Source organism: Phocoena phocoena, chromosome 20 (assembly GCF_963924675.1).
Source record: "Phocoena phocoena chromosome 20, mPhoPho1.1, whole genome shotgun sequence".
NCBI classification, from domain to species: domain Eukaryota; kingdom Metazoa; phylum Chordata; class Mammalia; order Artiodactyla; family Phocoenidae; genus Phocoena; species Phocoena phocoena.
Window position 1 is genome coordinate 24,213,469 of NC_089238.1, and position 14,790 is coordinate 24,228,258.

The 14,790-nt window shown below is 36.1% G+C and overlaps 1 protein-coding gene across 2 annotated transcripts in view; it reads left to right on the forward strand.

Annotated features, from left to right (window-relative positions):
* Positions 1-14,790, forward strand: part of LONP2 (lon peptidase 2, peroxisomal) — a 98,406-nt gene that overhangs the window by 52,672 nt on the left and 30,944 nt on the right. For both annotated transcript variants that reach the window (XM_065898606.1, XM_065898607.1), the window contains 3 exons: positions 6,033-6,183; positions 8,040-8,166; positions 12,079-12,212. In XM_065898606.1, the coding sequence (XP_065754678.1) occupies positions 6,033-6,183; positions 8,040-8,166; positions 12,079-12,212 (412 nt within the window). The remainder of the gene's footprint in view (positions 1-6,032; positions 6,184-8,039; positions 8,167-12,078; positions 12,213-14,790) is intronic.

A 14,790-nucleotide genomic window follows, 5' to 3' on the forward strand; every position in this document is an offset into this window, starting at 1 on the left:
TCACTGCTGTGGCCTCTCCCGTTGTGGAGCACAGGCTCTGGACACGCAGGCTCAGCGACCATGGCTCACGGGCCTAGCCTAGCCGCTCTGCGGCATGTGGGATCCTCCCGGACCGGGACACGAACCCGTGTCCCCTGCATCGGCAGGCAGACTCTCAACCACTGCGCCACCAGGGAAGCCCTATTCACATTTTTATGTAACCAATCTCTAGAACTTTTCTGTCTTGCAAAACTCTATACTCATGAAACAGCAACTCTCCATTTCTTCCTTCCTCAGTGCCTGGCAACTATCATTTTCCTTTCTGGTTTTTATAAGTTTGACTAATCTATTCATCTAATATAAGTGGAATCATACAGTACTTGTCTTTTAGTAACTGGTTTATTTCACTTCACATAATATCTTCAAAGTTCATCCGTGTTGTGGCATTAGTTTTTTTGAACATATATATAATAGCTGATTTTAAATCTTTGTCTAAGAAGTTTGACATCTGGGCTTCTTCAGGGACAATTTCTGTTCACTATTTTTTTTTTTCTTTTACTGATTTTAGGCCATAGTTTTGTATTTCTTCATGTGTCTCATAATTTCTTTGTTGAAACCGAACATATATAATGTTATAATTTTTAAATATATAATTAGATTTCCCCCTCCCTCAAGGATTTGTTGGTTTGTTGTTGTTATTTGGTTTGTTTTAGAGTTTTTCCTGGTCTCTTTCTGTAAAGTCTGTATTCTTTGTCATGGGTGGCCACTGAAGTTGCTGCTTGTTTAGTGGTCAGCTAGTGGTAGGACAGAGATTTCCTTAAGTGCCTGAATCAATAGGTCTCCCACTCTTCCAAGGGGCTCTGTGCTTCACTTTTGGGCAGAGTTTATAACTCTACCTTAGCCTTCGCTTCCTTCTTTTATACAGCTTCAGTGTCTGCCAGAGGTGAGCTTTGAAGCCTTTCTCAGATCTTTCCTGATCATATTTAGAGTCCTATACATATATATAACCTAGATTCCTAGGAATATTTCAGAGCTTTTCAAAAGCCTCTATGAATATCTCATCACCCAGATTTTTTTCTTTAAGTTTTTTGATCAGCCTCTTGTTAGTCTCAACTGGTAGCAGTGCCTCAGGCAGCTGCAGTGTTAAACAATTGCTGTCAGTTGTTTTTGACAAATGCCCTGAGTATAGGGCTGTTCACACAGAGTGTTCTCTGAGTCAGGTCAAATAAAGATAAATCCTGAGAATTGAGCCTTTCCAAGGAACTTTCAGACAGGTGGGTGACATTCTCTGGGGATGTGGCTTCTGGAGAGCTCTAATCTTATTCTGCCCCTTATAGGGGTTGCTAGGCAACTGGTTTTCACAGCTATTGTGGTTGTGAGGCTATTAGTTTTCAAGGCTACCATGAACTTGGGAGAAGAGGAGGGAGTAAAGCAAGTTAATAGACCATAAAGCTTGTTATATTTACTGAGATTCAGTTGTTTTTCTTGAATAAGAAAACATTGCGGTGCGTGGGCTTCTTATTGAGGTGGCTTCTTTTGTTGTGGGGCACAGTCTGAATAAACAAGTTGTTGCAAGTTAATTTGTGGAATACTGAAAAAGTTGATTTTGACAACATTTGCTAGTTCTCATTGCTTTTATGGAGGAGCAGATTTTCAGACTTCCTTAGTCCCTCATTCTAAAAATGTGTACTCATACATTTATTTGAATTCTGGGCTTAAATGATTTCATTGCTTCTGATCCTTTTATTTTGATATATTTGTTGTTCAGATGGAATATATCTTCAGGTTACTTTTTTTTAAGGATTTGTTTATAGGTTATGTTTTGAGGCCCTTTATATTTGCTAATGTCTCTTTGTTGTCTGCACCAGTAATCCCCATATGTTTTGTTCACATATTCCATCAGTTAAAATTTTTGAAACTATATCTCTATAATATAAATACATATGTAATAAGGGTGTATTAGAATGCTAAGGCTGCCATAACAAAAATACCACAGATTGGGTGGCTTAAAAAAACAAGCATGTATTTTCTCACTGTTCTGAAAGCTAAAGTCCAAGATCAAGTTGTTGGCAGGTTTGATTTCTCCTGAGGTCTCCTCCTTGGCTTGCAGATGGCTGCCTTCTCAGTGTGTCCTCGCATGACCTTTTCTCTGTGCTTATGCATCCCTGGTCTCTCTCTTTCTTCTTATAAGGACACCAGTCATATTGGACAAGGGCCCCACCTTTATGGTCTCTTTTAACCTTGATTACCTCCTTAAAGGCCCTATTTCCAAATATAGTCACATTGAGGGGACACAGTTCAATCCATAACAAAGGATAAATATGTAATATAAACATAACATAAATGTACCATTGTACTAATGTTAGATACTTATATGTAAAACACACACAGAATAAATTTTTTAAAGTAATTATTTTTAGTGAAAACAATGTATTCTAATTAGATAATTGTTTTTATTTTATAATGTGGCTATCAAAGCTTATTCCAGAAGTAAAAGTGTCAACTCTTATCATTTTCTTGTTGTTCACATCTTTGCCTCTATTATCTTTAATGATACTTTGCAGGAATTCTTTTAATCACTCCATTCATCCATTTATATTCTGTAAAAACAGTTAATCAGGCACACATGGACTGCAGTTGTGCTATAATTACATTTAAAGCAGATGAGTGAGGGCCCCACACAGCCTGGTATGTTATAGGATTTCTACTCTTCTCTTAGAATATCTCATGTGTGTAACATGTATTCCAAGTAAGGGCATTACTTCATTTTGTATATTAAATATTTTAAAAAACAATTTCTTTCTAGTATTTATAGATACATAAAGATGAATATACGTACTCATATTTTCTACTTGCACTTTGGTGGGTTATTCTAAACATTCCACTTTGGTGACCACTGATCTAAACACAAAATACAGATGTAGTCACAATTGGGTAGTCAGTTCACAGGTGTTCACTTTGTTATCCTTTGTAACTTATGTGTTGTGGCATGTATTCTGTGTAATAAAATATTTTTAAAGCATTTTAAAGTAGTCATAAGTTTGCTTGAAAATTCTGTAGTTGTTATCCTAACATTCTGCCATTTATTATTGCACACGAGGAGTCTAAGGCTTTTCAATCTGTAGTGTTGAGTCTTCTAGAATATTTTCTTGGTTATTTCTTTAATTATATCTGATTTTACATTTGCTGAGACCTCTTCTTTAGTTAATATCAATTATCTGTGAATTAGATATCTTTATTTTTTCCATATATTTCCCCTACATAGCTTTACTGCCTTTTTCTGCTGTGCTCTGGACATTTTTCTCAACTTTGTCATCATCACTGATTTAATTTCTATAGTATTTGTATGTGGCTTCCAGAGTTGATTTTAGTTACTTTATTTTACTTTATTTATTTATTTTTACTTTTTGTTGTGGAAAATATCAACCATAACAAAAGTTGATAAAATAGGATAATGAACCATAAAACTTATAACCTACCTTTAACAATTACCATCTCATGACCAATCTTATTTCATCTATTCCTACCCATTCTCCCTCATCCCACTCCTATTTATTTTGAATCAAATTCCAGACATCGTATCTTTTCATAAATATTTTAGCATCTATGCCTAAAAGATATAGATTTTTAAAAAGTGTCACCATACTATCATACTTAAAGATGACAGTTGCCACATCATGTGTAATAAGTGGAGTATGTTCCTGGATTGCCTACAAACATCTGTAGTTCTTCTTTTGCCAGAAACTTACTGAAGAAAAATTCTCAGCATACACCTCTTCCCAGAGTTTATCCCACCTCTGACTTCACGTCCCTAAGAATAAAATGTCATATCACAGCTGTTTCCATTCCTAGTCATACTCCGTAGGTAGGAATTATAGTTTCAGGTTTATGTAGAAATACCTTTTAATCAGGAGAAGAGAAAAAACAGCTCTGGTCATTCTTGGAATCTGCTCTTTTATGTGGATGAATTGGAAGGCCATGGAAGCCCTGACTCTGAAGTTTGGGGGAAAAGTAGAGGTTTGATGGCTAGAAAGTTCTGACTGTAATTCTTGTCCCTCCATGAACTCACCAGTTTACCTTAAGGTTTCATCTGAGTAGTGGTTGCTAGAAATGATTTTTATCTGGCAGACTAATGATTAGTATTTCTGATGTTGTTTAAACTCTACATATCTTTTTGTATTTTCCTAAACAAAAGACGGAGGTAGGCAAATTGAGCATCACTGATTTTCTGTCCTCATAACCTAGGTATCCTGTAATACACTTTAAAAGACCTCAGTCATAACTCAGGAACCTTGCTTTATTAATTTTTCTACTTTTTAAAACCTCAGTGTCTTTTGTTTTATGAATTCATTTATTTTTTATTTATTTACTTTTGGCTGCATTGGGTCTTTGTTGCTGTGCACAAGCTTTCTCTAGCTGTGGCGAGCGTGGGCTACTCTTCGTTGCGGTGCGTGGGCTTCTTATTGAGGTGGCTTCTTTTGTTGCAGGGCACAGTCTCTAGGTGCACGGGCTTCAGTAGTTGTGGCATGCGGGCTCAGTAGTTGTGGCTCACGGGCTCTAGAGTGCACGCTCGGTAGTTGTGGCCCCTGGGCTTAGTTGCTCCACGGCCTGTGGGATCTTCCTGGACCAGGGCTTGAACCTGTGTCCCCTGCATTGGCAGGCAGATTCTTCAGCACTGCACCACCAGGGATGTCCCAAAACCTCAGTGTCTTAAAATTTTAAGGGAAAAAAAAATTACTTCACTTTAACAGTAACATATCTAACATGTATGTATTAAATTTAATTATAGCCATTAAATGACAGATTTTTATTTAACTAGACAGTGGGTTTAACTAAGATTGCCATACATAGATAAACAGTTTTCAGGTAGTTGGTAGACAGTAATATTACACTTAACCAATTTATGCTGAACATGATTAGAATTGTCTTTGATGACTTGAAAGTAACATTTTTATAACATTAAACATTATTAAGTCTTGTGAAAATATGAATAGTAGAACTTTCTAGGAATTGTATTCTAGATACACACTGAGTTGCCAATAACAATGAATGTTTAACAAAAGTTAAACATTCAAGAGTTTTCAAGAGTAAAGGGCTTCGAATTAACTTGTGGATATATTTAAAAACAAGTAAAACTTTAGAAAGGGAATCAGAAGCAAGAAAAAGATAGTTATATAATAAAATTGTGAGTGGTAAGTATTTTAGTCATTTTGCTTCCTTTTTGCCTGTGCATGTCAACCCTATTTATATCTATACTAACCTAGTCTAAGTGAAAGTGGTAATATGTTGAAGGTTAGAACATGTGGAAGCCACTCATTGCCTTCTTTTAAGTCCAGTGTAGGCCTCTTCACTGCGCGTGCCTATGACTTGGAGCATTTGAGCAGTAATCTAAGAAGATATATTCTCCTTAACATACAATTGTTCAACGTTTTAAGAACCTAATTGGTAAATTATCTCATTTATCCAACTAAAATATTTTTAAGAGATAGTAATATTTTGCTCATTATAAACAGAAAGGTTTTACTTTTTAAAAAACTGTTAGGGGAATTTCCTGGCGGTCCAGTGGTTAGGACTCCGTGCTTTCACTTCAGGGGGCGTGGGTTTGATCCCTGGTCAGGGAACTTAAGATCCCACATGCCGTGATGCAACCAAAAGAAAAAAAACCTGTTAAAGACTTTCTGATAATGTTTGAGGAGGAATATACTAATTATTATTTTACCAGTTACCTAAGAATTTCAAAATGCTGTACAGATTTACTTAATATTCCCATAGCAGGTAAGAGAGGGTGTGTTACCAAGAGGGAAACTTGTTCTGCAGGATTGATAACTTATTTATGGCCACACAGTGAGTCATTAGTAGATTTGAGAACAGCTTGAATGGCTAATTTTTCCTTCTTTGTGCTTACATATGTTCAAAAAATTTTAGTTTTAGTTTTTAGTGTTATCCCCATATTTCCCAAACTAACTGTATTGAGCAGAAATATCATGTTTTAATTTATACAGCTTTCTTTTGGAACTACTGAATCTGTTTAAATGTTTATTGTTCTCCCACAGGTGTTGGATCCTGAACAAAACCATAACTTCACAGATCATTATCTAAATGTGGCCTTTGACCTTTCCCAAGTTCTTTTTATAGCTACTGCCAACACCACTGCTACTATTCCACCTGCTTTGTTGGACAGAATGGAGATCATTCAGGTGCCAGGTACTTGATTTGTAAACAAAATCATTATTTTGTTAAATAATGATTGTTAAATAATGATTTTGATCAATAAAAAGCTATTTCTTGCTTTTCTGAGCGTAACTCTTTAAAACTGGTCAAGCTGTGGAGTTTTGAGTAAAAAGTTGATTTGCCAGTGTATGATCTTCAGAAGTTCGGAATCTGGCATATAAACCAGCTTTTATATATTGTAGATTCAAAGTCTACAAAATTTTGCAAAATTTTGTTTGTTTTAACCACGACAGACAAGAGTGTATGTACATTGTATACAGCATAACACTTTCAGTTTTAACTTAGCATAAAAGAATGATCATTTTTATGCAAAACAAGATATTCTTCTTTGAAGCAATTTCTAAAATTATAGATAAAAATAATTTCTTTTTTTAAAAGTCAGTGTCTAAAACACAAAAATAGGTCTTTACATTCCCAGTGTAGCTTCCTGTCTATCAGATTTTGAAGTTTTTACCATCTCTTGGAAAGTAATCATTTATTCTTGTTAAGAAATACATCCTAAAACTTTCTCTTTATTACAGCTGGCCTCATTTTTATATAAAAGTACAGAGTGCTTTTAAATTCTTCTTCTTTATAGTTGAATCTGCCAAGTAGTTATATACTTTTTTTTTTTTTTTTACCATGTCTTCTCCTTCACTGGAGTGTGTAAAAAAAAGTCCTTTAGTTATTAACACTAAATAAATCCCAGTGTTTTCACCTTATTTAAATTCCTCAGAATTATTTTTCCCTAGAAGAGATCAAATGTCAGTGGGTATCTTTTAAAATAAAAATAGAGTATAATCTAAATATATATTTCATATTAAACTGAAATATATTTTCACCCTCCAGTAAATGATAATTGGATTTCTTAGTTATCTGCGAACACTGCAGGTCTCTGTATTTAATTTTAAAATATGGTGGAGAATTTTAAACTTGCTTTGTGCAAGCAAGTTTAAAATAAGTAATGGGATCCAGTTGCCTGGAAACTCCAAATCAAAATCCATAAGATATACTAACGTGAAGTGAAATAATCAGGGCAGCTGCTGCAGAGGTGGACATATGATGCCACCTTCTTCTGCATTTTTGGTTATCCTATCTTCTAGCATTTCTGATGTTTTTAATTGCCTTTTTCTACTCAAAAGATGCCTTGTCAGTTCATCTTTTAAATTTTTGCTTGTTAAATGGAAAGGGGCAATTATTGTGGGGGACATTTGTTTTAAAGACAAAGTAAATTTATACTCGTTGAGGCTTTTAAGTAGATAAGACCATGAAGTCTTTTAAATATATAAATTATATGTATAATTCCAACATGTAAAGAATAAAACTTTTATAGGGAAGTCTTAGTTTCTGTTTTGTTTGTTGCTAAAGTTTATAGTCGGAGTTCTGGAAATAGCTCCTTTGCAGCTCTTCCCTTGAAGTCTTAATTGAGGTCTCTGTTGTTGCTGCTGTCAGTTTTTTCAATTATGTGTCAAATTATGCTAAAGAAAAGGGATATATTATTTTCCTATTAAATAATAAAAACTCACATTTGAGTTAAGGAGGTAATTATCTCTAAGTTAATGAAACTGAGATTTTTTTTCTCTTCTTTGAGAGATATATCATTAATCAGAAGACTTTTCAAACACTGTGCTTACTTAGTAAGTGCTTATTTTGTTTGTGAAAAAGTTGGAAATTTTAACAATTATTGATTGGAGATTAAATTTCTTTATTCTGATTATAATCTTAGTTGAAGTCATACTTAAATTCATTCTAAATCCAAGATCCATTGCATCTGTGTTGGATTTATTAATGAAGCATGGCACTGTGGAAGCAATGTGAATAATCACAAAGCAAAATTGCTTCTTTTCCAGGGTATACACAAGAGGAAAAGATAGAGATTGCCCACAGACACTTGATCCCAAAGCAACTGGAACAGCATGGGCTGACTCCTCAGCAGATTCAGATCCCTCAGGTTACTACTCTCGACATCATCACCAGGTTAGTCAGCCGTCCTGAGGCTTCAGTCATGTTCAAATCTGAAAACGAGATTCCTATTTCACTGGCAACTCACAGCATCCATTTCTCTCTCTCCAGCAGATTCCCAGCAAGCATTTCCATAACTATTGATTTACACAGGGCTCTGTATTAGGCAGAAATTCACAGGGAAGGCATTTAGAGTATCTTCATAGATAACTAAGGACTTCAGTTGAGCCATAATTTCAACTTTTCCACTGTTGCAATATAAGGGATTAATTTGATAAATTTAAAAACATGGAAAATATTGAGACACCTTTTATGTCCCAGGATCTTGAAACTTGAATTCTCCTGAGAGTGAGATGGTACTTTCAGACATCAGTTTTAAGTTATTCAGATTTTCTTTTCTTGTCTTTGAGAGATTTTTAAAAAATCCTTAGTGTTTTCATCTTCAGAATTAACACCAGAACAACAGAGAAGGTATTTTCCCCAGTTAGCTGCCAAGTGGTTAAGCCCATGGCAAGCAGCACATAAATTATCTGAGTTGAGTATTGCTGAGTCTGATTTATAGATTGCATGTTTGAATGGAAAATATATCCTGTTGAGAACTTCTATCTACAATAGCCTCTCACAGTTTTCCTGGCTCAGTATTGCAGGTCTGTTGCATCATCTGGCAAATTGTGTCAGGCTGCCAGGACTCCTCATGCAGCCCGTTCCCAGTAACCACTGTTTTTTCAAAAGAAGTGAAGTCTCCCTCTGTTTTGAACTTTGACTTAGAGTTTGGCCAGTCAGGCTGCTTTTTGATCTAAGCCAGCCTTCTTAAGGAAGTCTATTTGGAAGTCTGTTTAAATTTACTTATGAAACAAGTAAGACTCAATCTGACCTAGGAGTTCCTTTTCTTAACTTGTGATTTATTGTGTGGATAATGCCAGGGGAAATAAAGAAGGTGATTTCTGCGCCAGAGTCTTCCAAAAATATCATTATTCCAGATAATACCTCTCATGTCTTTGGGTAACTTTCAACAAGTCACTTAACCTTTTTGATAGCTTCCCCATCTGTAAAATATGAGTGATAGAGAAAAATATCCATTCATAGCTTATCTGGAGCTAAATACTAATGACTTGAAGAATAATCACTATTTGTATTTCCCAGTTGTTGCCTGGAGAATTATTTCTTTTTTATATACTTGTTAGCTCGAAACATCAGCTATTAAAAGCTGTGAACATTAGGAAATTTCTCTGAGCAGTTTTAACTTTTATAAAAACAGGACAGGTATTTGCTACTCCAGGCAAGTTTTGGGTATTTAGTGAGTTACCCAACTTTTAGGACATAGGCTTTCATCTTTCATGTGTTTTTCGTCTTTTCCTGTGTCGTAGTCATAGACCCATAGTGTTTGGGAGGAGGGGAGGAGGTCTTAGCAGTCATCTAGCCCTCCTTACCTCCCAGGGTGACTAGACTGCTTGAGTTACAGTGCTTGCTGCAGACCACTCCTTGGTGAGTAAATATAATTGCTATAAAAGAGTTTATATTCACCTCCCTATAGTTTTCTCATTCTGCCCTATATGTACACCTAGAATCTAATTCCTCCCTTGTACAGCCTTTCTGGTATTAAAAAAAAATGCTGTCAGGTCCACATCCCATAAATGTTCTCTTCTTCAGGCTAAATATTCCTATTCTCTTTTTTTTTTTTTAATTTTTTTTACATCTTTATTAGAGTATAATTGCTTTACAATGGTGTGTTAGTTTCTGCTTTATAACAAAGTGAATCAGTTATACATATACATATGTTCCCATATCTCTTCCCTCTTGTGTCTCCCTCCCTCCCACCTTCCCTATCCCACCCCTCCAGGCAGTCACAAAGCACCGAGCTGATCTCCTGTCCTATTCTCTTTACCATTCCTCTTGACCCACTTTCAAGACTTTTCACCTTCCTGATCAGTCTTCTTCTGAAAGATTTCTGTGATGTCAATGTCTCTTTTAAAATAAATACCCAGAGCAGAACTCAGTGTTTCAGACATAGCCTAAACAGTTCATGGTGTAAGAAGACCACTGATTTTCTTATTCTGACTGTATTATTTTATGACTGTCTCAAGATTCTTAGCTTTTTTTTTTTTTTTTTTTTTTTGCGGTACGTGGGCCTCTCACTGTTGTGGCCTCTCCCGTTGCGGAGCACAGGCTCCGGACGCGCAGGCTCAGCGGCCATGGCTCACGGGCCCAGCTGCTCCGCGGCATGTGGGATCTTCCCGGACCGGGGCACGAACCCGTGTGCCCTGCATCGGCAGGTGGACTCTCAACCACTGTGCCACCAGGGAAGCCCGAGATTCTTAGCTTTTTTAGGTTATCCTCTTGCCTATTGCACATATAGTTACCCAACACCTTTAGTTCTTTGAATTTCTGCTGCGCTTGGTCTATCTAATTCCGTCTTTATAGGGTTGAATTTTTTAAAGCCCAGATGTAGATGTTTATAATTATGTATATTTTAATATACATGTTAGTTTCAGCTACCATTGCAGCAAATTGATTTTTTTTTCATCTTATCATCCAGTACGTTAGTTTTATGTCCTCTGAAAATTAGCATCTTCATGATCATCTAGTCATGGTTAGGAAACATTAACCAGTTCTTATTTGACATTGGTGATTCTTCCATTTTTGGTTTAAAATTACTAAACCAAACCAGCAGTTGTGTCTACGTTCCTCCAGTCTCTGTTAATATTATACTGTCTGTATTAGTTCCTAGCCCACGATTGTTCCAAACACCTAAAAAAGTTTTTTTTCCTTGTTGTTGATGTCCTTATTATTTTTGGCAAGCTCCAGTTCATTCTGAACTTCCTGGTACCATTTCTGCATGTTCAGACCATCCCTCTGTAAGCATCTTCAGGCCCTTCTCTTTCATCTTTTGTCCAAACCCTTTCATCTGAGCTCATCAAATAGTTGTCTAGGAAGCTACATTGGGTTTTTGTTTTTGTTTTTACATGTTGGTTTGTTTATTTTTAAAGTGCCTCCCTATTTTCTTTCTTACTGAAATTACATGCATTTGTATAATATGGACTTTATTCCTTTATCTTCCTATTCCTTTGATTGAAATTAGTTTTTACTTTAGAGTGTTTAGCCAAGAATTTTATTTGTCCTTTCTCAGAACTTAAAAAAATCTGCTTCCCCAGAGTCTTGAATATATGTCTGGCTGCCTAATCAAATCCAGTTTTTCAGATAAAACTGCATTCTCTAGCTGATGCTGTCCATTCAAACTCATCCAGAGCTGGGTGGCCAAAAATGATTGTACTGTATAAAGGATGATGAAGTGGCTTATGGAATTTGAGTCTAACATATATGTTTTTTAAGACAGCTCTGCTTAACCACATTTAGAAACTTTTCCACTATATCACAATGCTCGCATCATTAGCATATTTCTTTCTTTAGAAGTCTCTACAATGAAAAGACACTAAATAGAGGTAATTAGCACAGTTCCAGGTAAAGACTAGATTTCTGTCTCCAATTATTTTTGCTTTAGTTTGGAAAAAAAATTATTTTTCTGATTCTTTCAGCAATGTTTCATGTATAATAAATTTATCAGAATTTTCTTAAATCGACAGATTTTAAGAAAGCACTTACACATATCATCAAGGAGTAAATCATGTTTTATGTGCTGCTAAATTTACTTTGGTGCTATAAATTGAAGAACCAATAAAATAATTCACTTTTAAGTATAGCGTAATGGTCCAAGATATTCTATATAAAAGGAAAAGTTGTAGCTGGAAATACTCTGAATATTTAAGAAATAAGAATACAGAGGAATTTTTAAAGGTGAGGCAGTTAGTACTCAGGAAACTGTAATAAACTTGTAAATGTACACTTCCTTTAGGATAGTTGTTAATCACATGACTTCTATTTTTACAGGTGGTGTTTAGCCAAAAATAAAATATTTTTCTTTGATGACAGGTACACCAGAGAGGCAGGGGTTCGCTCTCTGGACAGGAAGCTGGGGGCCATTTGCCGAGCTGTTGCTGTGAAGGTGGCAGAGGGACAGCACAGAGAGGCCAGGTTGGACCGTCCTGATGTGGCTGAGGGAGAAGGTCTGTGACTTTGATCTGGTGCCTACAGGCTTGGTGGCTAGGGGTAAATGGCAAAAAAAGTTGGATGTGGAGGGATAGTGTGGGGTGGTCCTTGGAGCAATGGCACATATTTCTCCACTGGTAAATGCATCCACTGAGTAAGTAAAACTTAATGGTTGATGTATTTTATCAAGAGGATTCTTTTCTACAAATAATACAGAGTTTTAGCAGGAATAATACTTAGTATTAATGCTTTAGGGATATTTTTTCTCCAACTTTGTAATGATGGTACACTTTATGTTTGGGTTCTGGCGTTCTCATTTTTCCTTCTGATCCAGATTGTTAAGTCATTCAATATTTATAGCATAGAAAGTTGCTACAACAGTAAAAAGAAAAAAGAAAAGAGAAAAAAAAAGATCCAAGCTGTCCAGGTACTGCAAGGGCAGATCTTTGTTCTCTGGAATAGCTTCATGTGTAATATTTGTTTTTCTCACACATTTTCTTTGATAGATACACATTTAAGATGTAATTTAAACTATTTTTTCTTTGAAAAAGAATTGTGGAGGTGGTGACAAGGAAAAAAAGGGAAGGAGTCTATTCCTCAAGTTAATGACATGTGGACATTTCCTTCGGTGCCCAGTTAAAATGTCGTAACTTCTTGCCCCAGGCCATGCTGCTGCGTAGTTGCCAAAATTTGCTTTCACACACATGACTTGAGTCGTAGAGAATCTCTTTATTCTTTCATAGGAGAGACTTATTAGATGTTCTACCATTTCCGTAGGTCTTTCTAGAAAGGACTTTGATGAATATGGCTGAAGAACCATATCACAAACCATATAATTTGTGGTAAGCTCAGCAGAACAGATGCAGTTAAACATCTTCCCTGCTTCTCCTTCTGTTGCTAAGCGCAGTACATTCAACCGCAGTATCATCCAAAGAGTAGACTTTCCCAAATCCTCCTCTTCCTCACGTGTTGCACCCCTGCTCGCACTGTGCCTAGAACCTCGCTGGTTCATTTCTCCAGAGAGTGAACCTCCCACCTTCTGTTGAATTGGGGAGGGGGGGTGGCCCTTGTTATGTGGAGTAGGAGAGGGATCTTAAACCCATAATTATTTCTTACAGAGACTTAAAAAACTTGTTGTCTTTAGTCCCACTTCTCACCCATCTTTTCAGGAGTACCTCAAATTCCTGAGCCTTTGTGGATAACCACCGCACCCCCACCCTCACAGACATTAAAGTTTCCACATTTCCTAGCCTGCTAAGTGTTTATTACTTCTTGCCCATCTACTTGCACTTATCCAAAATGTTGTCAACATCTCTTTTCTTCTTTCTTACTCTTTTTGTTCTTGTGGGTTTATTCTTTTTGTTTGTTTGTTTCTTGTCATTTTAATAGGATTTGGAGAGGAAGTTTAAAGATAAACACATGTTCAGACCACCATTTTCAGAAATCTGAATTTTTAAAAAGTACCCTAGGTGAGTGATAGCCTATTAAGAATTGTGTCACTCGGTGTAGCTGACAGTGACAGTGTAGAACTAATGTTTTTTTTTTAATCTTTTTTCCCTTTCTAAATATATGGGCTAGATCCTCATGAGTTTCCCCTTTTTATTCTTAGAACACTCCCTTCGTGCTGTGGCCTCTGGCACCCGAGCCTGTGTCCTTTTGTTCTTGTCTGTGATATAATAGAAGGGCAGAGAGTGAAATGAGTTTATCTGGTTAACACATTTTGAAAATTGTGTTTAGGATTTAGACAGTTTATTTTGGAATTTATAATAACACATACAGAGGGGTTTGATGTAAAGAGAAGCGTTCCATAGTTATACAGTGCTTATATACATCCATTAGCATATTTCTAGTAACGTCTGTGACCACATTAGCTATTTAAAGGTAACCCAGAAATACTCAGGAACTTGTTCAGCTCGTGAACCGTGTGAGAACATCCAGTGTTTCATGGTAACATTTATTTGGTTTTTTTTTTTTTTTAAATCCATGATTCACAGAACAAATCGTAAAAGATAACATAGTTAAGCAGACTTGGGTGGTTAAGATATTACCTAGGACACCCATATGAATAAATAATTAGAACAAGTACGTGTCTCTTGAGAGGATGATTTTGACTGTAGTTCTTATTAGAGATACATGGACTCCAAGCTGGGTCTTACATTGTAAGATACCCTGGAGTATGTAGGTAACTCTCCTCCAGATTTTAGTAAAATAATTATAAGGTATCCTGAATTGATGTTTACGACCTCAACCAAGCCAAGAGAAAAATTTCTACAAAAAAAAAGTCTCTACTGGGTTCTCATGCCACAAAGTTCAAATGCAGCTAGCTTAGTAACTGTAAGTTGCTCATTAAGAAATGAATTACATAAAATTAGAGTCTAAAATAGAAGTTGTTTTAGAAATTTCAAGTAATGCAGTGAGGGAACTATTTTTAATGTTAAAAGTATTGCTGGACCTAGAGTTGCTGCCAGGAAGAAAAGTAATTTCAGGCCACAAGCTTTAAAGACAGGCAGAAACCTCAGCATATCGAACAGACTTTCTGGAGTAGGCCCAGAAATACTGGTCTGTGAACAGTTGTCTTTGTGTTTGTGGGGTCTT